The sequence below is a fragment of the Cydia strobilella genome, chromosome 9 (genome assembly GCF_947568885.1).
Source record: "Cydia strobilella chromosome 9, ilCydStro3.1, whole genome shotgun sequence".
NCBI lineage: Eukaryota > Metazoa > Arthropoda > Insecta > Lepidoptera > Tortricidae > Cydia > Cydia strobilella.
In genome coordinates, this window is record NC_086049.1 from 3,007,488 (window position 1) to 3,032,458 (window position 24,971).

General features: G+C 46.3%; 1 protein-coding gene and 1 long non-coding RNA gene across 4 annotated transcripts in view; one reads left to right on the plus strand and one right to left on the minus strand.

Annotated features, from left to right (window-relative positions):
- Positions 1-5,592: 5,592 nt before the first annotated feature.
- On the plus strand, positions 5,593-7,665 carry LOC134744114 (uncharacterized). Its single transcript, XR_010128064.1, has 2 exons — positions 5,593-5,678; positions 6,248-7,665. It is a non-coding gene; the product is annotated as an uncharacterized LOC134744114 (long non-coding RNA).
- The window catches only part of LOC134744081 (heme peroxidase 2), a 76,839-nt gene continuing 58,542 nt past the window's right edge, over positions 6,675-24,971 (minus strand). For 2 of the 3 annotated variants that reach the window (XM_063677749.1, XM_063677750.1), the window contains 19 exons: positions 24,117-24,246; positions 19,312-19,504; positions 18,728-18,865; positions 18,390-18,619; positions 17,834-17,959; positions 17,104-17,256; positions 16,513-16,688; positions 16,160-16,301; positions 15,721-15,992; positions 15,266-15,439; positions 14,587-14,763; positions 14,207-14,410; positions 13,283-13,525; positions 12,458-12,642; positions 11,499-11,767; positions 10,980-11,129; positions 10,374-10,520; positions 9,721-9,877; positions 6,675-8,880 (listed from right to left, as the gene is read on the minus strand). In XM_063677749.1, the coding sequence (XP_063533819.1) occupies positions 8,665-8,880; positions 9,721-9,877; positions 10,374-10,520; positions 10,980-11,129; positions 11,499-11,767; positions 12,458-12,642; positions 13,283-13,525; positions 14,207-14,410; positions 14,587-14,763; positions 15,266-15,439; positions 15,721-15,992; positions 16,160-16,301; positions 16,513-16,688; positions 17,104-17,256; positions 17,834-17,959; positions 18,390-18,619; positions 18,728-18,865; positions 19,312-19,504; positions 24,117-24,246 (3,482 nt within the window). In that variant the 3' untranslated portion in view covers positions 6,675-8,664. Of the gene's footprint in view, positions 8,881-9,720; positions 9,878-10,373; positions 10,521-10,979; positions 11,130-11,498; positions 11,768-12,457; positions 12,643-13,282; positions 13,526-14,206; positions 14,411-14,586; positions 14,764-15,265; positions 15,440-15,720; positions 15,993-16,159; positions 16,302-16,512; positions 16,689-17,103; positions 17,257-17,833; positions 17,960-18,389; positions 18,620-18,727; positions 18,866-19,311; positions 19,505-23,916; positions 24,024-24,116; positions 24,247-24,971 lie in introns of those variants that run through there. The other variant, XM_063677751.1, reaches the window with a different exon arrangement.

Here is a 24,971-nt window from a genome sequence, read left to right on the forward strand (position 1 = left end):
CCAGCCCACTTACCGAGGTCCCACCGTGTGTGAGGCGGCGCAGCAACGAGACCGCGCCCATCACCAACGGCTTCAAGGAGGTCGCCGCCAACTGACACACGGACACATGTCTGCAGGTGAGTGCCACCTCGGCCAGCCCACTTACCGAGGTCCCACCGTGTGTGAGGCGGCGCAGCAACGAGACCGCGCCCATCACCAACGGCTTCAAGGAGGTCGCCGCCAACTGACACACGGACACATGTCTGCAGGTGAGTGCCACCTCGGCCAGCCCACTTACCGAGGTCCCACCGTGTGTGAGGCGGCGCAGCAACGAGACCGCGCCCATCACCAACGGCTTCAAGGAGGTCGCCGCCAACTGACACACGGACACATATCTGCAGGTGAGTGCCACCTCGGCCAGCCCACTTACCGAGGTCCCACCGTGTGTGAGGCGGCGCAGCAACGAGACCGCGCCCATCACCAACGGCTTCAAGGAGGTCGCCGCCAACTGACACACGGACACATGTCTGCAGGTGAGTGCCACCTCGGCCAGCCCACTTACCGAGGTCCCACCGTGTGTGAGGCGGCGCAGCAACGAGACCGCGCCCATCACCAACGGCTTCAAGGAGGTCGCCGCCAACTGACACACGGACACATGTCTGCAGGTGAGTGCCACCTCGGCCAGCCCACTTACCGAGGTCCCACCGTGTGTGAGGCGGCGCAGCAACGAGACCGCGCCCATCACCAACGGCTTCAAGGAGGTCGCCGCCAACTGACACACGGACACATGTCTGCAGGTGAGTGCCACCTCGGCCAGCCCACTTACCGAGGTCCCACCGTGTGTGAGGCGGCGCAGCAACGAGACCGCGCCCATCACCAACGGCTTCAAGGAGGTCGCCGCCAACTGACACACGGACACATGTCTGCAGGTGAGTGCCACCTCGGCCAGCCCACTTACCGAGGTCCCACCGTGTGTGAGGCGGCGCAGCAACGAGACCGCGCCCATCACCAACGGCTTCAAGGAGGTCGCCGCCAACTGACACACGGACACATGTCTGCAGGTGAGTGCCACCTCGGCCAGCCCACTTACCGAGGTCCCACCGTGTGTGAGGCGGCGCAGCAACGAGACCGCGCCCATCACCAACGGCTTCAAGGAGGTCGCCGCCAACTGACACACGGACACATGTCTGCAGGTGAGTGCCACCTCGGCCAGCCCACTTACCGAGGTCCCACCGTGTGTGAGGCGGCGCAGCAACGAGACCGCGCCCATCACCAACGGCTTCAAGGAGGTCGCCGCCAACTGACACACGGACACATGTCTGCAGGTAGTGCAGGTGAGTGCCACCTCGGCCAGCCCACTTACCGAGGTCCCACCGTGTGTGTGGCGGCGCAGCAACGAGACCGCGCCCATCACCAACGGCTTCAAGGAGGTCGCCGCCAACTGACACACGGACACAAGTCTGCAGGTGAGTGCCACCTCGGCCAGCCCACTTACCGAGGTCCCACCGTGTGTGTGGCGGCGCAGCAACGAGACCGCGCCCATCACCAACGGCTTCAAGGAGGTCGCCGCCAACTGACACACGGACACATGTCTGCAGGTGAGTGCCACCTCGGCCAGCCCACTTACCGAGGTCCCACCGTGTGTGAGGCGGCGCAGCAACGAGACCGCGCCCATCACCAACGGCTTCAAGGAGGTCGCCGCCAACTGACACACGGACACATGTCTGCAGGTAGTGCAGGTGAGTGCCACCTCGGCCAGCCCACTTACCGAGGTCCCACCGTGTGTGTGGCGGCGCAGCAACGAGACCGCGCCCATCACCAACGGCTTCAAGGAGGTCGCCGCCAACTGACACACGGACACAAGTCTGCAGGTGAGTGCCACCTCGGCCAGCCCACTTACCGAGGTCCCACCGTGTGTGTGGCGGCGCAGCAACGAGACCGCGCCCATCACCAACGGCTTCAAGGAGGTCGCCGCCAACTGACACACGGACACATGTCTGCAGGTGAGTGCCACCTCGGCCAGCCCACTTACCGAGGTCCCACCGTGTGTGAGGCGGCGCAGCAACGAGACCGCGCCCATCACCAACGGCTTCAAGGAGGTCGCCGCCAACTGACACACGGACACATGTCTGCAGGTGAGTGCCACCTCGGCCAGCCCACTTACCGAGGTCCCACCGTGTGTGAGGCGGCGCAGCAACGAGACCGCGCCCATCACCAACGGCTTCAAGGAGGTCGCCGCCAACTGACACACGGACACATGTCTGCAGGTGAGTGCCACCTCGGCCAGCCCACTTACCGAGGTCCCACCGTGTGTGAGGCGGCGCAGCAACGAGACCGCGCCCATCACCAACGGCTTCAAGGAGGTCGCCGCCAACTGACACACGGACACATGTCTGCAGGTGAGTGCCACCTCGGCCAGCCCACTTACCGAGGTCCCACCGTGTGTGAGGCGGCGCAGCAACGAGACCGCGCCCACCACCAACGGCTTCAAGGAGGTCGCCGCCAACTGACACACGGACACATGTCTGCAGGTGAGTGCCACCTCGGCCAGCCCACTTACCGAGGTCCCACCGTGTGTGAGGCGGCGCAGCAACGAGACCGCGCCCATCACCAACGGCTTCAAGGAGGTCGCCGCCAACTGACACACGGACACATGTCTGCAGGTGAGTGCCACCTCGGCCAGCCCACTTACCGAGGTCCCACCGTGTGTGAGGCGGCGCAGCAACGAGACCGCGCCCATCACCAACGGCTTCAAGGAGGTCGCCGCCAACTGACACACGGACGCATGTCTGCAGGTGAGTGCCACCTCGGCCAGCCCACTTACCGAGGTCCCACCGTGTGTGAGGCGGCGCAGCAACGAGACCGCGCCCATCACTAACGGCTTCAAGGAGGTCGCCGCCAACTGACACACGGACACATGTCTGCAGGTGAGTGCCACCTCGGCCAGCCCACTTACCGAGGTCCCACCGTGTGTGAGGCGGCGCAGCAACGAGACCGCGCCCACCACCAACGGCTTCAAGGAGGTCGCCGCCAACTGACACACGGACACATGTCTGCAGGTGAGTGCCACCTCGGCCAGCCCACTTACCGAGGTCCCACCGTGTGTGAGGCGGCGCAGCAACGAGACCGCGCCCATCACCAACGGCTTCAAGGAGGTCGCCGCCAACTGTCACACGGACACATGTCTGCAGGTGAGTGCCACCTCGGCCAGCCCACTTACCGAGGTCCCACCGTGTGTGAGGCGGCGCAGCAACGAGACCGCGCCCATCACCAACGGCTTCAAGGAGGTCGCCGCCAACTGACACACGGACACATGTCTGCAGGTGAGTGCCACCTCGGCCAGCCCACTTACCGAGGTCCCACCGTGTGTGAGGCGGCGCAGCAACGAGACCGCGCCCATCACCAACGGCTTCAAGGAGGTCGCCGCCAACTGACACACGGACACATGTCTGCAGGTGAGTGCCACCTCGGCCAGCCCACTTACCGAGGTCCCACCGTGTGTGAGGCGGCGCAGCAACGAGACCGCGCCCATCACCAACGGCTTCAAGGAGGTCGCCGCCAACTGACACACGGACACATGTCTGCAGGTGAGTGCCACCTCGGCCAGCCCACTTACCGAGGTCCCACCGTGTGTGAGGCGGCGCAGCAACGAGACCGCGCCCATCACCAACGGCTTCAAGGAGGTCGCCGCCAACTGACACACGGACACATGTCTGCAGGTGAGTGCCACCTCGGCCAGCCCACTTACCGAGGTCCCACCGTGTGTGAGGCGGCGCAGCAACGAGACCGCGCCCATCACCAACGGCTTCAAGGAGGTCGCCGCCAACTGACACACGGACACATGTCTGCAGGTGAGTGCCACCTCGGCCAGCCCACTTACCGAGGTCCCACCGTGTGTGAGGCGGCGCAGCAACGAGACCGCGCCCATCACCAACGGCTTCAAGGAGGTCGCCGCCAACTGACACACGGACACATGTCTGCAGGTGAGTGCCACCTCGGCCAGCCCACTTACCGAGGTCCCACCGTGTGTGAGGCGGCGCAGCAACGAGACCGCGCCCACCACCAACGGCTTCAAGGAGGTCGCCGCCAACTGACACACGGACACATGTCTGCAGGTGAGTGCCACCTCGGCCAGCCCACTTACCGAGGTCCCACCGTGTGTGAGGCGGCGCAGCAACGAGACCGCGCCCATCACCAACGGCTTCAAGGAGGTCGCCGCCAACTGACACACGGACACATGTCTGCAGGTGAGTGCCACCTCGGCCAGCCCACTTACCGAGGTCCCACCGTGTGTGAGGCGGCGCAGCAACGAGACCGCGCCCATCACCAACGGCTTCAAGGAGGTCGCCGCCAACTGACACACGGACACATGTCTGCAGGTGAGTGCCACCTCGGCCAGCCCACTTACCGAGGTCCCACCGTGTGTGAGGCGGCGCAGCAACGAGACCGCGCCCATCACTAACGGCTTCAAGGAGGTCGCCGCCAACTGACACACGGACACATGTCTGCAGGTGAGTGCCACCTCGGCCAGCCCACTTACCGAGGTCCCACCGTGTGTGAGGCGGCGCAGCAACGAGACCGCGCCCACCACCAACGGCTTCAAGGAGGTCGCCGCCAACTGACACACGGACACATGTCTGCAGGTGAGTGCCACCTCGGCCAGCCCACTTACCGAGGTCCCACCGTGTGTGAGGCGGCGCAGCAACGAGACCGCGCCCATCACCAACGGCTTCAAGGAGGTCGCCGCCAACTGACACACGGACACATGTCTGCAGGTGAGTGCCACCTCGGCCAGCCCACTTACCGAGGTCCCACCGTGTGTGAGGCGGCGCAGCAACGAGACCGCGCCCATCACCAACGGCTTCAAGGAGGTCGCCGCCAACTGACACACGGACACATGTCTGCAGGTGAGTGCCACCTCGGCCAGCCCACTTACCGAGGTCCCACCGTGTGTGAGGCGGCGCAGCAACGAGACCGCGCCCATCACCAACGGCTTCAAGGAGGTCGCCGCCAACTGACACACGGACACATGTCTGCAGGTGAGTGCCACCTCGGCCAGCCCACTTACCGAGGTCCCACCGTGTGTGAGGCGGCGCAGCAACGAGACCGCGCCCATCACCAACGGCTTCAAGGAGGTCGCCGCCAACTGACACACGGACACATGTCTGCAGGTGAGTGCCACCTCGGCCAGCCCACTTACCGAGGTCCCACCGTGTGTGAGGCGGCGCAGCAACGAGACCGCGCCCATCACCAACGGCTTCAAGGAGGTCGCCGCCAACTGACACACGGACACATGTCTGCAGGTGAGTGCCACCTCGGCCAGCCCACTTACCGAGGTCCCACCGTGTGTGAGGCGGCGCAGCAACGAGACCGCGCCCATCACCAACGGCTTCAAGGAGGTCGCCGCCAACTGACACACGGACACATGTCTGCAGGTGAGTGCCACCTCGGCCAGCCCACTTACCGAGGTCCCACCGTGTGTGAGGCGGCGCAGCAACGAGACCGCGCCCATCACCAACGGCTTCAAGGAGGTCGCCGCCAACTGACACACGGACACATGTCTGCAGGTGAGTGCCACCTCGGCCAGTCCACTTACCGAGGTCCCACCGTGTGTGAGGCGGCGCAGCAACGAGACCGCGCCCATCACCAACGGCTTCAAGGAGGTCGCCGCCAACTGACACACGGACACATGTCTGCAGGTGAGTGCCACCTCGGCCAGCCCACTTACCGAGGTCCCACCGTGTGTGTGGCGGCGCAGCAACGAGACCGCGCCTATCACCAACGGCTTCAAGGAGGTCGCCGCCAACTGACACACGGACACATTGTCTGCAGGTGAGTGCCACCTCGGCCAGCCCACTTACCGAGGTCCCACCGTGTGTGTTGCGCCTAATGGACAAAAGGCAGCAGCAGGGAAACTTTTGTCAGTCGTCAGGGGGCGCAGATTTGGTGACTGCCCCGGGCGCCATATCCTCTAGCTACGCCCCTGCCCTGATACCATTAATAAAAACTTGTCATGTAGCCCAGGGGTTCCCAATCTTTTTCAGTTCGCGCCGAACTTGCAAGTTTAAAATTTCGGCGGCGGCGCCCTAACCTAGCTCGGCTATAAGAAATAGATAGGTAACATGGTGAGGAGGATTGCCTCACGGCGCCCCTCTCTACTGTCTACGGCGCCCCAGGGTGCCACGGCGCACACGGCGCGCTGGGAATTTTAGCCTATTACTGGCAGTCCACGAAATTCTTTCAAATAACATGCATTTTTTGTTCGCAGGATTTTGAGAGGCAGTGAGAGTGCAAACAAAATTATGCCTGGTGTTATCGCTCGGCGTTGTCACAGGCAAGCGTTACAGTTACGTTTCGAGGAGGCTAGCTTTAGGGTCCGTTGCACCAAACAGTCTGTTACCGTTAAAACGTTCGTTTAATTGTATTGTAGGTACGGGAATTTGTGAGTGACGTTGATCAGTCCGTCAATCGTTGGTGCAACTGCCCCTTAGCCCCAATCAAGACTATATTCGTAACAAAATGACAAAGTTTTGTGTTGTCCCTTTTTTCAACACGTTTTTTTTTATATACTCAAACGCAACGTATTTATTGTAAAGAAGGAAACTAAATAGACTTGATATGCAACAAAATAAAGTGATTTGTACATAATAAGCTTTTATATTTGTGTTTAGAAATGATAGTTTAATAAAACAACATTTTTAAACAAAATATTCGTTTACTTGTTTTGTCACTAGATGAGATTTGTGTTCCTATAGCTAGTTATAATTATTTTACACCTTGATTTCGGCCAATGTTTTTTTACAATAATTTATAAAAGTACATTTTTAAGGCCCGTGCACATCGGATGCGTGAGCGTGGACCGTTGTATTATACAGATTCTTATGAGAGACTGCTCACCGCTTGCGTTTCGCGTGCGGTTCCAACATTTTAGCGCACGCGCACGTGCTCGTCTATGCGCACGCAGCCGATGTGCACAGGCCTTTAGGCAGTGACAAATGTTGAAAATTGTTTTAATAACTTATACAACTAGAACAGCACATATCGGTAAATTAAACAAATTTTAGGTAACTATTGATTTTTACTCAGTTATTGATGTGCCGTCGGAAAGTTTCCAAAACTGCGAAATTTCCAAATGGAAAAATTACGGAAACTTCTCGTATTTGTATGGGTATCGGAATTTTTCATATCCAAAATAAAACTCCATTTTCTCTGAAATTTTCGAGAACATTTCCAACTTTTTGGAAACTCGCCGCAACTTGCACATCTGACTCAGGTATTGTACATCTTGGTAACATTTAACATTTAGTACATGTCCATTTGTATTTTCAGAACAACTGGGTGTATTTATTATGTCAATATACTTAACCTAATTTTGTTTTCGCCACATCAAAATTAAAGCTAACGATGGCCATAAATGCTTAACTATAATTAAAAAGAATTATAATTCGAAAGAGTATAAAATTATAAAAATGTAATTTGGTACTTGAAACAGTTTTGTTAAAGCCACATTATTGCATTGCAACGAAGTGTCTTAAACAACGTACAGATCTTAACAATACCCTAAATTAGACTAATAAATAGCAACTATTTATTATACATATTTAACTACCTAATAATTTGTTGTAATAAACTTAAACAAGGAGTATATAATTCTGCAAGTCTACAATACACAAGGGAAGGAATAGACTGGAAAAGTATTTTATTTCTTATCCCTACATTTAAATAATAATTTAAAAGTGGGACTCATTTTAATTTAATTTTATCTATGCCCATATCATAAAACAGCTACGATGCTATTTAAAAATTAAAATATCTTATAAAAACAACGCAACAGAACGTTTTAAATATGTTCGTAGATAAATAACTTATTATGCAACCGTTTATCATTTGGCATTGAAACACAGTTACAGTGGTTACATAAAATCACACTTATGTTTTAATCCCATTATTAAGTAACAGTTGCATAAACTATTACGTATATTGTTATTCCCGGCACTTAATCATATTTAAATTAGTCATCAACTCCATTATAGACGTTTAGATAATTTTACCATATTGTACAACCTTTTGTTCAATATATTTGAGCAATATATTTTCATAATATTTACCATTTGCGGTCTAAAAATTAAAAGGTCCATTTGATGTACCGAAAACCGGTCACTGTTAAATAACAGGTTGTAGACCTGTTTAGTATTCTTTTTTATTGAAAGTACAGTCAGCAAGAGAATGACTTGCAAACGATTAGCATGTCGTTTAGTTACTTCTGTTGCTAACTGTGAATGTAAAAGGAAATGCGCTATTGCTCGAATTTTGCAAGTACGTTTAGCTACAACCAGAGTAGAACTGAATAGTGAATAATCCTTCTTTAAACACAAATACAGTTGAGGGCATTAATTATCATTTCTAGATTTTTCATACATACTTTTTATGTTAAAACTGAATTTTGTTGTTGTTTTTGGTTAGAATCCGAATGTAAAAAATGTTAATCGTCCTTCGGATCGTCACGTTTTACTATGAAGTTTTTCGACTCGTACCAGAAAAAAACATCCGAAACCAATGTTTCCGAAAGAAAACACCAAAACAGCATTTCGTCCAAAAAATATTGAAATCGCTCTCACAGCGAGCTCTCAAATCGGTCAAATCTTCAAGTATGATCACTCGTGTAAACGATCACTCCCCAACTCCTCACTTAGCAACAAATGGCGACAGGTCGGGGAACTTGAAGTTGAGCGGCGGTCGGCGCGGCGCGCGCGCGGCGGGGTGCGCGGCGGGGTGCGGGGCGGGGCCGGGCGCCGCCGCGCCGCACTGCGCCGCGCACACGTCGTCGCGCGCCACCGCCTCGCGCGGCCACTCACGCAGGAGCTGTGCGCAGTCCGTGATGCGCAGCGACGCGCATTGGGCCTGGAATAGGGATGGCACATGTTGAATTTTATGATAAAATCTCGTAAAATAGCAAATCTATCATAGAAATGATAAAAAAATACAGGATCTAAAAGCAAAATTTTAAAGTTTTTTTTAACTTCCAAAAAGGAATACGTGTTGAGTATAATTCGGACAACTCGTCGAGTTACAGGTTATAAACGAGGAATTAAGTTAATAACGTGAAAATGGCGTAAACACGTTGAGGTTATTCGGAAAATTCGTGTTAACATTACAAATACGAAATTGTGATATACATATCTCTTGTATCAATATATTATCGCTATACTTAATAAATCTTAAAAAACTCGGATATTTCCTATATACGTGCCTCAATGGAGAACAATAAATGAGGAAATGCGCCGGAGGTGCAAATGTAGGACATACACAGACGGAAATACCACAAGATATCCGGTGAGTCATAAGCTAATTTCCTCTACGCCGACAGATCCATCTTAAATAGCGAGTTGCAAGGCGAGGGGAAAGCGGAGTCTGCGACGGACATATTGCAGCTCGCGATGAGACAGCACTAAGCTCCATGAGCAAACTGCTTTGTACTACAAGAGGATACCTCAGTAGGTAGACTAGTCAACGTGCACAATAAATGCAATACAGATTTATCGTCGGGCACGTAATGCAACCCATTATTGTAAAGAGATCCCTTGACTATAATAAACTTACGCCTTGAGAGGCACAGATGCATGACGCGCAAGACGAAAGGGAAATTAAGTCACCGACCAGCACACATTTCGGACCGCGATATAGTACTGTGCTGATTCTTACTTAAATATATACCTTGGGTAGTCTATGTATTATACTTACCCCTTCAGAAGTACAAATGCAGGACGTGCAAGGCGAAGGGAAGGCAGAATCTCCGACAGGCACGTTACGGCCCGCGATGAGACAACCCTGAGCCGCACTTTCTCTCCAAGCAGAAAGGTCCACCTTCGGCAGGGATCCGCAAGGCACGCGAGGGTTCCTGCGGAGATAAGACAAAATATGATGTACGAGCTCTTAGAATCAATAATGTCGCTGGTACCGCCGACGCCGCCTGTCGTGAGCGGCCGTGCGAGTCGGGTTTTGGCCCGCAGTACACGGCGCGCCCTCGACCAGTGAAGACGTCGTTGCTCCGTGAAGAGGATCCTCGTAAATTGGATCGAAACATGTCGAGTCGAATAGCTTAATAATACGTGAGTGACCCGTTTTAAAATAATTTAATATGTTTGAATCTCACGGGCGTTTTATAGTTAAAATTCAATAATATCAAGGAACTGAGATTATTTTTTTGGATTTTTGTCTGTTTATCTGTAAGTGTATTCGGCGGGGCAGCATTTCGTCCAGCGTCGAAGGGATTTGAGTGAATTATTACATTTTCCCTATAATAAAATTTTGTAAACTTTAGTTACGATGACAAACAGTTTGGGTCAATGGACCCATAGTTTGCATCCTGTATTTCTGTACATGTTCCAACTTACAAGAAATTGCTAGGCAGGTCGAAGGCAGCCCTCTGGATGTCGCTGTTCTGGTCGAAGTTCTCGCAGAGAACCTTTGAGAGCGTGACTTTTCGGATCTCCGAGAGCTGCTGTTCGGTGAAGCGGGCAGCGTTGTTGTCGTTCTCGTACCTGAAATGTTACAAGGGTATCGTTGAAGACAAATATGGAATAACAATCACTTCACCTCCAAGCCGGTCGGATTTTCCCCCTTTCACCCTCAATGTAATACCATAATGAAAGACCAGCCATAGCCCTATATACCCTTGCAGTCTGAAAATTATGAGTCTAGATAGTTCTTTGGTCACGGCCGAGTGGAAAAGGAGGATTCTTAATTACATGTAACGCATATAAAGGATTTGCCACACTGGATGCGTTCTGCTGTCAGCGGTCTTGTCAAACCCGTATTATGAACAACATTGACAGCAACCTTTGAAGTTGAAGTTTGACCTGACCGCTGCCCGCAGAACGCATCCGGTGTGGCAAATCCTTAAGGGGTGAAGAATTGTTCCATCACGTGGAGTTCTTGAAAGACGTTAAAGGCCCGTAATCCGTATTTTTTAAAGATTGATCGTTAGTCAAGTCACTCACCAGAATCTGTCACACTTCCTCAGCTGTCTGAACTGGATGGCGATGATGCAGGCGAAGGTGGGGCCCACTAAACCTCCTTGCAGTGGCCGCTCGCTCATGCCTCCAGGGAACAGGTCGATGTCGTCCACAGTCGGGTATATTCTCTTCAGTCTGGGAAAATAGAAAAATTCGTTGTAGTTTCTAAAATGTTCTGACCTTTATTTGCTCTACAAATGTCAGCTTATCGCCACAAACCAGAAGAAAAGTATAAAAAATCTGACACGAAAAAGTTGGGCTAGTCAAATTGATGTAACAGCAAGAGGGTTGAGGAAGAAAATGAGTTATTGGTAAGTAATATTAATTATTTATTTTTTTGTAATTTATTTTTAAGCCTGATGATGTTAGTTTATTTTTTTGGTAGGTATAATAAATTATATATGGATTAAGGTGAAGTAATATTTTTAGCTGAAAAGCGCTTTTCTTTTATGACGTCTCCGTAATTACGTAAAGTACAAACAAAAAGCAAAAATAAATTCTTACCTTGCAATAACTTCATCAGGAATCTCCCTCGACAAGTCATCAAAGGCAGCTGCTCTCTTCAAGTTACAAAGCGCTCTGTAGTTGTTATAGCTGGGTATGCCGTGGTCTCTCGCTCTCTGTACGTTCAGGGCCACCAAATCGATACCCGAGAAGGGTATGCGGCGGTCTTCGAAGAGATGGTTGGTGACTTCTCCGGTGATGAACTGGTCGAGGGTTTCCATGGGGGTTGAAGCGATACCGCGGATAAGCTCGTCAACCATTTGTGCGTGCTGTAAGTGAAAGTTAAATTCAATTATGTTTTGAGGATTGTAATTCGACCATTGAGCTGTAACGTCGTTGTTTGTAACCTGAGATATTTTAACGTTGAAGACCCAGGGAAGAAGTACGGACGGTACGGAGACAGAGAAATGGTTGCCAAAGCTCAACGATGGGGCGGAGTGTTAGGGCAACGCGCATGTACTACCACTAGAGTTGCAGGCGTCCATAGGCTACGGAAACTGCTTACCATCAGATTGGCCGTATTGTTTTCCACCGACGTAGTATAAAAAAAGACTTGGGGTACACACTTGTCTTTTCTATACCCCAAAGTTCAGAACTTTAGAATACTAGCTGGTGATCACAAATGATCACAATTTTGTTACTCCCAAAAAATACGACTGGACTGGATTTGAGCGAGGACAGTAACACCTAGAAATAGGCTCCATTATACTAAACAAGTACAACAAACAAGTTCCTTAAACATCGTTTGTTTTTCATTCTGTTTATAATCCTGGTACAAAATTAACCGCATAGAGGGACTGGATTTAGCCTTTTTTCCTTGAGATCCGATTCCGAATACCTTTGATTACCCACTGAATGATGGATCTCTTGTGTCAAATTAGTCTCTTCAACATATACACTATTTAGCTAGGAACATGGCGTAATTATTGGTTTTCCTGAAGGAGAACACAGTAACTTACACTCATGAACATGTCAGTTCTGAAGAAGCCATCACGCAGCAAGATCGGAGGTTCCATGGGCTGGTACGTGGGCGACAGACGGGGCAGATGCGGCCTCAGCAGCGAGTGGCCGAATCTGAACGCCGCCGAGGCGAACTCTGTCACGATAGCGGGGTTGCAGGTAGGGGAGTATTCCTTGTAGTATCCTGGAATTTGGATAAATTTTATCAATGTAATGTACCTATATCTTCATAGATAACTAGCCTACAATGCGTTACTTTAGGGGCTGTAGGTAAGTCATTGATGAGAGGAGACCTATACCAATAAAATTCTTACTGCTTCTCGTTTAGACGGTGCTAGAAAAATACTATATCGTCCCACTGTTGCACTGCACTGCTGCACAGTTATGTGCATCTAAGTTAAGCACAGAATAAATAATAGTACTAGGTACAGAAGATTTACTCTCTAACAAAACGCGTCTATAATGACAGATATGACCGCTAGGTGGCGCATGCGCGAACAGGCGTCCGTTCCGTAGCGGTGCGCGGCAATTACTATGGCTAGACCTCAGAACTGGGGGCGGCCGCAAGTACTTGTAGCGGCGCGACGAAATCGCTGAGTGAGTCACGCCTGGTATAAGGCGAATAGAGAATGACTAATATTTCATCCATAACTTTGCTTGAGGTTAAACAATAGTACCTACAGTACCGCTCAGTATGGTCATGTAGTCATATCAGTCAAACCATAAGTATTGTACGAATCTATGCCATCCAAATCATCACCAGATTGTCGTTCGACGGTCGATTTATATTTATCTTCCTACAAATGTATGATCACAATATTTACCAGCAGGCAGCAGCTTCAATCCATAAAGATTGACAGCGTTCCACGACAACAGCCTCGGCAGAAACTCGTTGTAGATAACGTGCGTGAGCTCCGCAGTGACAATACGTCTGGTGTGCTCGAAGATGAGCTCCGCGTCCCAGTGGGGGTTGACACCCTTCAGGCCTTCGGAGATGCGATTGTGCTCGCGGAGCCACATCGTGTGGATGGCGGTGAGGCCTGGCTGTTCTGATGCTCGACCGTCACCTGTGGAGAGAAAGTCAGTTTATGAATCATTGACCAAACCGGGCTTTTAGAATTCTTTGAAAGATGGTGCAGGATTGAGACAAATTAACTGGCATGAATTACTGTCGGAGACAGGATTTTGGGTCGATGCGATGGAACTTAATAACTGAAACTTAAGTTTTTCGATTAACTTGCCTGTCTTAGAGCTTGTGGGTTTACGACATGGATTCACATGAGGTCTGATAACTTTTCAGCAAAATCCTTGTAACTTAGCCAATTGTTTAAGTGCTTTAGTTTCAAATGAATTATTTCTTTATTATTTATTTGATACACTAGCAGCTCTTGGAGCTGATGCGTGTTTATCGAGCACTTGTATTTTATTGTGCACTTTTCAAAATTATTAAATGTGTATCTAGTCTATTTTTGAAAGTGTTCACTGACGGTGCACTAACAACAGTTTCTGGTAGAGAGTTCCACACATTTACCACACGATTCGGCAAGAAGTATTTCCTAGGGTTGCTAGCACACGGCTATAAACAAAGAACAGTGGCTACAATATAGCTGCAGGTATGTCTTTGCTGTTGTCAAATCGGATTTGCTCCAGGATTTATTAAAATAATCAACGTAATTTAACGTTGGGTACCATTTGTAATATTTGTAGCAACTTGACAGTATTTTATCTAGCTCTATACTTAGATTTACCAGCGATGAAGCAGAAGCCACTAGCGGCCTTGCACTCAGGATGGCTGTCAGATCGCGGCAGAAGGTCGCGGGTAAGGAGCGGGTGTTGAGTAGCGTTCATGCGGCCGTTGAAACCGCGCAACTTGCGGATGATACACGGGTTCTCTCCGTAGATCACTGAGCCGTCGATGAAGGCCGTGTTCTGGTTCACTTGCTCTCTGGGTCCTGAAAAACCAATGCATCGTCATGCTAATTGTCTTCTGTTATCAATACAAACCACGCGCGAACTCGCCAAAAACGTCATTCAAAACTGAACGAGTTTGGTGCAAAATTCAAACAGTTCAAATGCTCCAAGAGGTTAATCACGTATCTACAATTGAAGATAAGATTTGTTAATGTACCAAGTTGCTGTTGTCCGGGCAAGCTCCTCATGAAGGGGAAGCACAGCCTCTCTCCTGAGGTCACGTTGACTTCAGGGTAGTAGTGGTCTCCACGTGGTACAGGGAAGGGGTTACATTCAGGGTGAACTGTGCGCGGCGAGTCGCAGGAGCGGCAGTCGGGGATGGACTCGTGGAAACCTGGGGAGTAACATCAAGTCAAATAAATAGTAAGATAAGAAAAGATAAAATTTATTTCATTGAAAATATTCAATATTCTGAGTATGAAGAAAGCTAGAAGCTAGTAAACACAATCATGAAGATGTTTGTGTTTTATAAACACATTATTATGTTCGACACTCGATCGATCGATCGAGCGTCTAGTGGTGCAGGGTAGAGCAAACGGAACAAGACCGCGTAAAAGGCCACCTATGCCACCAAATCAAATCTGCCATGGAAGGGCCCCTGAACGCATTTGCCAGAATGACCTCCAACCGCGGAAAATAGCGAAAAATCTGTGCCTGATGTCAGCAGTTGACCACGACACTGCAAAGAGTACAACGACAAAGAAGAAGATGGTCGACACTGGGATCGAACAACTGGCTAAGGTGGAGGTTATAATTATAAGCCTCGGATAGCTATTTGATCGTTTTGATTTTATGATGATGATCATCGTGTGGTCATCTTAGAACCTAATTTTTACCTTTGTGAATAGGGGTCATGGTCAGCTCGTGATCGACGAACTGAGCGAACTGCATCACCATAAGAGTGTATCGAGTGTGCAAGTTGGAGATGTCAGGGTGGATCACTGTTGAGACAATACGTGGTGACACTAGCGGAGTACCGGTTACTGAGTTGATGCGGGGACGGCTGACACCTGGAAAAAATCAAAAATGCATTGAAGAAATGACGCCATTGACGATTTTTTGAGAAATAAAACTGTATTTTCGAATCCATATTGTGAGCAAAAAAAACACGAAAATAACGACGTTAATGAAAATTGCATTACCACATACCGACTCATTGAAATAAGTGCCAAGCGCCCCATTTGCAAGACAAAATTAACCCATCCAGCGGGTTCTTGGCAGTGAATGTGTTAAATTTTGAAAATAATTTTAGATACAACTTGAGTTAAACTTTTCTATTTAATAGACTTACCATCTTCATAAACAGGAGGCAGCAATCTCGCGAACGTGGTCAAACTCTTCCCCAAATTTGGATTCCTGAGATTATTGCAGTGTCCAGTATACGTCCTGAAGGGGCTATCCGCGTCACATTGGCCGTTTTCATCACATTCGGGTTCAATGACCGGGCCGAGCTGGTCCTGTCCGAGGATGCCGCTCACGTCCACGGATTGGAGGGCGTCAGCGAAGTCGGTGGAGGTCGGGAAGCCGAGGGAGTCGTCGAAAACTTGGCGCTTGCGGCGGTGGCTGAAAAGGATTAGATTAGGTGAGTATTTTTAATTCACTTGTTTTGCCAGATTTATAAGAGCTGGCGCCAGATTTGTACGGAACTGTCAAAATTTTCATATTAATTAAAAAAGTAATTACTTACTTCAACATGTCGGCTAATTCCGAAAATCACCCAAAAAACATACCCTGGTCCATTGATGGAGTTGAGCAGTTCGTTGGTGGCAAACTCAAAGAACAGCGAAGTGTTGGCCAGCTTCAGGGCATACTTGTTGGCTTTGGAGAACGAGGCAGCGGTACCGACGGGAGAGTGAGGGTCGGCTCCACCACCTGAGAAATAAACAAATATAAATATATTTATTATATCTCCAGCCATTTAAGTATTCTTGTGAAGACATGTTTACACCCGTTACGCCGGTTTATGCCCATGTTTACGCCGGTTACATCGCGCCACGAATGTACTGTGAGAGTAACTGCGCGTTGGTCGCGCCCACACTAGACAATTTTTTAAGTTCAGTGTATACTTAGTAGTATTACTTACGGACTTCCCATAGCATGTACTCCAGTTTTTTCCTGTCGGCCATCTCTTGCTTGGCCTTCTCCAGGGCAGCGGCCAACATGTCTTGGGACAGTCGCTCGGCGGCCTTGGCGCCGCTTTCGTCGCGCCACGCTTCGAGTTCCATGCGGCCGTGCTGGGAGCAGTCTTGGGCTGCGTTTCTATAAAGAATACATATAGGTTAGCTACCGTGTGCAATACCGTAAGTGTGATTAAAATTCCTGTATGAAATGGCGTTTTGAAAGAAAAGGCTCATTCGTGCCTACGCGAAATAAATGAAATAATACAAAGATATTACTAAATACGGCTGCTATAAAACCGTTTCAGAGGTCATGTCATGTGCAAGAATACCATTGAAAAATTTCCTTGTTTACAAATAAAACAACAATAACTAAACAAAGATTTTATTTATATCTATACTGTGGACAACAAAGTCTACAGTATAATTGGTGAAGGCATCGTAATTCGTAACCCAGGTAGGTATGGATGTGGGTTCAAGTACTGACGGAATGATTTTTTGTATGATGTTTTCGAAAACTACGAAACATTATAGCATGAGAACCTAGCTATACTTACAGGAAAGGATCCTTTTTGACGAACGCCTTGGGCTGTATTTCGCTCAACGAATCATCGACGGAACAGAGTAGTCCAGAGAGAGATACTTTTCTGATGGCAGCCAATTGTTCCGGCAGCAGCGAAGAGGGAGGGATATCGTTTTCATACCAAAATCTGGAAAAGAACAACGATGACATCTAACAGTTTTGAATGATGACCTTTTGTATCGTTTACGAGCTCCCGATATTTCGACGCAGTTACATGAATCACGAAAGGTAATCACGTTCCATATCCCAGTCGATATAAGTCTAACGATGATATCTACTCAACAAAAAAGTCAAATATGTTATTGCTACAAACTTCTCTTTCAAATTGTATTTTTCGAGTACGAGTATCAAGATTATATCGTTTATAACCGTGCAAATTTTAACGAACAGAAACACGTGGGTGCTACTTTTCTGGCTCTATTATCATCATAATCTTTAAACTTTCCTATGTGTGTGGTGGTCAAAAATCGTGGGTTCAAACGTGGGTGCTGTAGAGAGCAGAAAAAAATCGTTATCGAAGAAAATGCAAAAATAAGGCTAAAAATCCTTAATTGGTCGGGATCCTTATCATAAACAGACAAGAAGCTAGACAGTTCAGCTTCCATACTAGCGTTAGAATCTGGCTTGTGGCTCCAATTGAGGCAAATGATGTATTGTAATTTGTATACCCTTGTCTAAAATTTAAAGGTGCCGAGATGACGTACCTGTCACTCTTCTTAAGGTTAGCGAACTGGAGAGCTAGAACACAGGCCATAGTGGATCCGATTACTGCTCCAGACGCTGCCTTCTCCAAGGAACCGCCGATCATCAGCTCCACATCTTCTGGGTTTCTGTTAACCAAATACATAAGTAAAGCGTCGAAGAAAAGTAGACTAGACGTAGACACTGCGGATGGAGACAGATTATTACTTCAGAAACTTTAGTCTTGATTTTGGGTTAGTTTGAACCCTCTTGATAGAGAGACTTACAACTAGCTGCAAGCATAACTCGTTATCAATGTATCTATGTTATTAGCAGGAAGTGGGTATTGAATCTATAAACATCTTCTGAAAGAGACCGTCTTATCTATCTTTGCACCGACATGAATAGAACAAAGTGAGGGAGTGTCATTATAAACGACATATTTTAATCAAAATTTGACATTAATGACATAATGACGATATTGCCACACTTTGTCATTGCAAATGCCATACAGATAACTTAGTCCGACTCTAGGTTGTAAAGAGAATATAACATGTAACATAAAAGAGTGTATTTTACCTATACATGCTCGCCAACATCTCCTGCTGCGCGCGATCGAAGCCCAATTTATCAAAGTCTGCATAAGACTTGACTCCAGCCATAGGTTCGCATAGCCTGAGGGCCCGAAGGTACGAGGACACTCCATGGTCACGAGACCTGTTCAGGTCCCAAGTGGCTGAAGATGTGAAGCGAGAAACGCGGTTTGCGCTGGTTTCGGCTAAGTCTTTGACGGTGATGGTAGCGTTGATCTGAAAAAGAATAAAGTTTTAAAAGTTTATTTCAACAACTTTCAGCAACTTGCACATCTGTTTTTATTATTCGTAAACTTTAAACTAAAGATTCGGAAGATCCTTTACCAGTTTCTCGTTCATCATAGCTTCGAAGACAGGAGCGACGGCCACTAGCTCGGAGTAGGCGCCAGCGCGGTTGGCGCTGGAGTAGCCTCGCCAGAACCCAAGGGAAGTTAGTTTCAGCTCAGCCTTAGCCATGCCCACCTGCGAAAAAACAACAAAGTAAATGTTGAATCCAATGCTACACCTCTTTGTGGCTTCTTCTCCTTCAAATTATTAAATTTCCTCGATTACAATGAGCAGTAGAGTACCTACCTGTTACTTCAAAGAGTTCTAAGTTTAATCGTTGCAGTGCCGGATTAACTAACAACTCAATTAATCAGTTGCTTAGGGCACTATGTCTAAGGGTATCAAAATCTCGGACATCTATCGAATATGAGGGATGGCATCGTAGTCTTGAATGTTGAGTGCATCATCATTTCTTCGGCACAATACCGAATCAATCAATATTAGACTGCTGCAATATTGCTGACGCCCTAAGTTAAGATATTGATGAATATAATTCTTAGTCGTCTTTATCTCACCAAAGCGTTTGACAATAACCTTTAATCTTCAGCTACTATTTACATATATCACCTTAATATCCTTACCTCTCCAAGAAGCACAGGCAGGAACTCATTGAACGTGATATGTTGTATGACAGCAGCGATAATTCGTCGTGTCTCTAGGAAAAGCGTCGTGTCGTCCCAGAAGGGGTTCATGGCGTACAGCTGTCCGGCCACGCGATTGTGTTCAGCCACTAGGGCCTTGTAGAGGGGTGCGGTTGGGGTGGGTTCGTTGCATCTGAAATAGAAAATTTACACATATTTATCTATACTTACGGATAATTACTAGGGCTTAATTGTGTTCGTACTTGTGAGCGCATGTGGGGCACCCGGGCGGAAAACGTCCGTCTGGGATACCGCTGGAGTGTCGAAGCCCTAAAAGACCTGTCCGCCCTCGGAATACCCAACTGGCGTGAAGTGGTGCAGAATCCTTATATATCACTGAGCCAGTGAAGTATAGTAGTAATTGTGTTTCATTCCAGGTGAAGAATACAGTAACCAATAAGGTTTCAAAATTGCCTCGTGTTTACGGCAGGAATATTTCATCATCATCATATATTTAAGGGTAAGACTTGTCGGTGGAGTAATTTCTATGTTTGGCGGTCCTCTGCCTTCTCTTTGACAGCCTGATACGACACGACGTTGAGTTTCCCTTCTTCAGGACTCTTTAAATGTCTTAAAAAAGCTGTTGACGCAACGATTACACATACATACTACATACTACTAAGTCTCAAGCTTTACACATAGTACTAGTAATTGTTTAGGAACAGAAAATTTAAGCTCTGGGTAATTTCTAGCAGGCACCTTATCTCCTCATTCTGTGTCCTTATTAAGGGTCTCTATTGTTCCCCATAAAGTCATAATGTATTGTTTGTCCGCATGTTCGTTAGTCATAATTTGGTTTTTCTCAGAAACGCGTAACTTTTCCAGATTGCCATAAAACAAACCTAACCTAACCTAACCTGAAAAGTTAACGGTCTCAGAATTATGACTAATGATAATCTGACAATCATTACATTATGACTTTCAATAATTATGTCAAACAAAGATACCCCCTTATTGAATATGGATCGGACTCTGCAGAATCAATTTGCTCATGTAGACTTTGTTTGGCGTTCAAAGTTGAGAGGATTTTACTACCAGGTCATTGAAGTTACCTTTGTTTTCGAGAGCGTGTAGTTTCCCTTCCCAGTAACTATGCCTAAGCCATCCCTTTAAGGTGCTTTAAGCAATGTGACCAAAAACCTTTATAAACTTTTCTAATATTATGCTCTTCTCGAAGCAATACTGCCCTTCAAGTTCGCAATACGACATAACCATATTTACAAACGTAATGTGGTTTCTTAAGAATCCACATCCTTTGTACAATACCCAGTATAACACTTGTTAACATGTCAATAAACCTCTAAGCTTACTTACAATCCCACCACCTTATTTACACTTCAAGTCTAACAAAAATATTCCTTTTGTCAACGGAATAAGAGCTATGACAAGGAAAAGGAACATGTAACTTATGTTTGTACATTAGTACTTAGTCTGACCATGTTTTCATGTTACTATTGCTTGCAGATCGCAAACGAGCGTTCGTCTAAGGCAAACCAGTATACATTAAGGGTCGGTTGCACCAAACCGTCTGTCACCGTTTTACCGTTCGCTAAATTTTATTGTATGGAAAGTTTCATAGTTCTCTGACGATAATCAGTCATATTAGCCGAAAAACGAAAAACAAAGGCCTCACCCAAAAGTCTCCACAATGTTAGTTAAATCGTCCCCTGCTTCAGCCAACGGCTCCCAGTTTCATTTACTCGGAACTCGAAAATTGCATTTTATCCACAAGAGCGGCAAAGTAATTTGATGTAAATTTTGAGTTGTCCTCATGTTGACTGGTAGAATTGACTTTTAATTTGATTTTGAATGATAAATATTTAATAACGTTTATTTGGATTTGATTTGCAATGTTTTACGGTAAGTATTTTACTCGCGTTGGTAAGGTAGGTACAAAATTTTGTGTTTCACACGGTAGCGAAGTTTGTTTAGCCCTGATGCCTTAAAAGCCTCGCTACGCTTTCTAATATCTCTCTCTAATCTCTCTCATCAAATCTTTCGCTTGCTCGGGTATCAATATTAGCACGAGGGGTTAAACAACAACTTTACTCCCTCGTAAAACAAATAAATAACTATACTTTGCTAAATACGAGTATATTGCTGTTTGCTTATAGCAGCCCATGGTTCACTGAATTATTACTTAAAAAGAATTTGCGCTTCGGTATTTTGAAGCAAACCCTCGTCTTGCTCAGTATACAATAGTAACAACATTACTGTCCTAACAACAGTGTGAGAAAGAGATTTGAATCTTTGCCTACATGCAAATGATCAAGGTCTAAATTTGCATACAATCCATTTCTGTGACGACACCTAGGAATTCTATCGGGGTTTATCAATGACAAAAGCTTCTATTTGCATGTTATTTATTATTTACGGCGTTTTGTAAATTCATAGCGTAATTACCTCTACATAGTGACTGGTTAAGTGAGATAAAATGCTTGCGTGCGCTGATTATGAGGTCATGAATATGATGGTACCTAAATACAACAAGCTAATTCGTCTTTACACTTGTTGCTTACACAGCGAACATCCGCGTGAGTTTGACGTGGTTTAACTAACACAAAGGCGCCAATAATTAAGTGCGCTCTGACAAGAAAAGTCGAAATAATGTAAAATTGATAATATTCCTCCATGAAACTCAGGACTACGCTCATTATTAGAAACAAACAGTACTTGTCCCAGTTAGAGCGTCTTCTGATCTTTAGTAATAAGTACAGGTTTAAATACTAGAAAAAGGACTTATATATTAAATTAGTAATGTTTTTTTTTTCTAATGGTCGTTTACGAAAAACCGCGTGAAGCACTGAATTGTGAGCTCTTATATATTTGTAAATTTTGAAAAGTTTACTGTACTAAAGGTGAATATTACCCTGTTCTTTAGGAATATAGGCTGAGATTTTGCCTACATGCCTTTGAGAACGAGAAAATCAAAGTAAAATGAATTCAATTTTCTCTTCGAAACAAGTCAATTCCTACGAAAATGTGTTTTAAAAATGAAAATCTTTATTCTTCAATTTAGGCACATTTACACGGTACATTTGGGTTCGCGCCAATGGATATACGCATTTGAACATGTAACTTGGTTCGTAACATATTAAATGTCGTGTCAACTCGTGTCATTGTCATACCTACAGATCATTGGGAAGGCAATAATTGCTTTCAGAGAGGGATTCAATAAGAGCACCATTTAGGTTCTATTAGCTTTATTTATTTAATTTTTATTGCACAAAAGAAAAACCTTACAGTGCATAAGGCGGACTTAATGCCATAAGGCATTCTTTACCAGTTAACCTTAAGGCTGAACAGAGATTGCGATTGCTTAACCGGCTCTTCTAATAGTATAATGGCCACTTGAACTTTTACCTACCTTAAGTACCTATCTACTATTACATAACATTAAGAGCATAACGCAAACACCCACACACACCAACAACCGTGAGTGACATTGGAAAATCAGTTTGAGCTTGGCATTTGTTGCGATATTTGCATTTTTTTTAATTCTTTATTTGGTTTTACTTAGTCTGACGTCAAATCAAAACTGGAAACCACTCTATTATTTGCATATTAAAAAAATGTTAGCCCATTAAGTAAACGTTTACTCAAGTCAGGCAAAAAGTGTGGATGTGAACAATGGTGTGAACACTTAGCCAATGTCTATCTCGAAATATGAACGCACGTGATTATGTGTGAATATCAACTTTAATGGTGTACTGTTTGAAGCTATATGATAACGAAACTTGCAAAAACAGATGTTGAATCATTGGTTAGTTTGCTACTTAGAAACTGCCCAGTTATTTAAAAGAATTTTATTTATTTATTTGATACGCTAGCAGCTCTTGGAGCTGATGCGTGTATATCGAGCACTTGTATTTTATTTTGCACTTTTCAAAGTTCTAAAATGTGTATCTAGTCTATTTTCTAGTAGAGAGTTCCACACATTTACCACACGATTCGGCAAAAAGTGTTTCCTAGTATTTATATCGGAGTGAGGGTCTGGATAACCATAAGTCACTCTTTGTTAGCACTTTACATCCTGGCCGATGTTTTACCTTCCTAAAGAAGCCCTTGGATCTGCAGCCAGTAAGCTCCTCGATGGTATAGGTAGAATCAGCGTGTACTCTTCCTTTATTTTGATGGCCCTCTACTTGGACCCTGTTCAAGACTATCAATCTCACGCTATCTGGTACAGTTGACGTCAAAGATGTGTTTACACTTTTGCATCTTGTTCCCTTGTAATAAGGCGAAAATTGTAAACATATCTTTGACGTCCACTGCATAAAGAAGCAATTATAGTAGACAAGCGAAATTGATCTAACAGACAGGTATTAGATTCAGAAACACATATCACCTACCATTTACCTGTATCACTGAGGTTTGTTTGGTTTTGATACAAATCGTGTCGATATTACGCGGAAGATTGACCGCACACATTTTCTGAATTTCGCGTTTTTCTAGTGATATTGCCAGAAGTGTGTGCCAATGTAGGAATCGAACCTTATTCCTTTGCAATAACGTTTTGAATTAATCAGCTGATAGTTTACTTACTTCCTGCAAGAAGCGAGATCAAGCTTGCCAACATCGTATAATCGCAGAGACAGCTTCCTTCTCTGAGCTGCCGTATAAAGCTGAGCCATCCAGGAAGACCGTCGCCGTGTTCATTTGATCTCTAGACCTTCACTGATCGATACTAGACTTTATTCCTTTACAATAACGTTCAAAAACAGTCAATAGTGCAAGGTACTTACTTTCTACACGAAGCGAGATCAAGCTTGCCAACGTCGTATAATCGTAGAGACCGCAGTTCCTTCTCTGAGCTGCCGTATAGAGCTGAGCCATCCAGGAATGCTGTCGCCATGTTCATTTGGTCACGTGACTCTGAGGATGTAAGAAAAGTCACATTGTTTTGATTGAAGAAGTTAAATAGAGCAAGGATAGGTAATTCATGCGCAATGCAGGTACATACTGAACGCCCGTTTCCGTTGGTCCCATAGTAAAAGTTATTCAGAGTGACTTAGGTACGGATTTACCTCGCTAAATGGCCAAACGCCTGTATTTGTAGTCGTTTCAGGTTTCGGGTATGCTTGGCTGTTACGATAGTCCTAGCAGTACATTTTTACGTCACAGAATATTACCAGTGATTACGCATAAGACTGTGACACGTAAACATAAAAATGCATGTAATTTTTTTATCGAGTCAGCAATTTTTCATTGACTGGTTCCTTTACTATATGTCTTAAATTCTAACATGAAGTATGAGCGAGATAACTGACATTGCACGCAAACATGGCATTTTAGAAGCAATGTTGTCCTGCCGTCAGTTCGCCAAGTTTAGGTTGGTAACTACCTTCCACATTCTTGAGCACGACTCGTGATGTGATGTTGTTAAGTGTTGACACACATCCTGACAGTTTACTACGAGAATATTTGAAGAAATAAGTGAAAATGAAGACATAAACACGACTCGGACCAAGCTAGTTAACTCAGCATGGCAACTGTTGCAATGTCATCAATCATCATTAATGTAAAATTTCTATGAAAATATGACAAGTTTAGTTCTTTTTAATTCGATGCAGTTAGCTTAGGCGGACTCTAGTGTATAA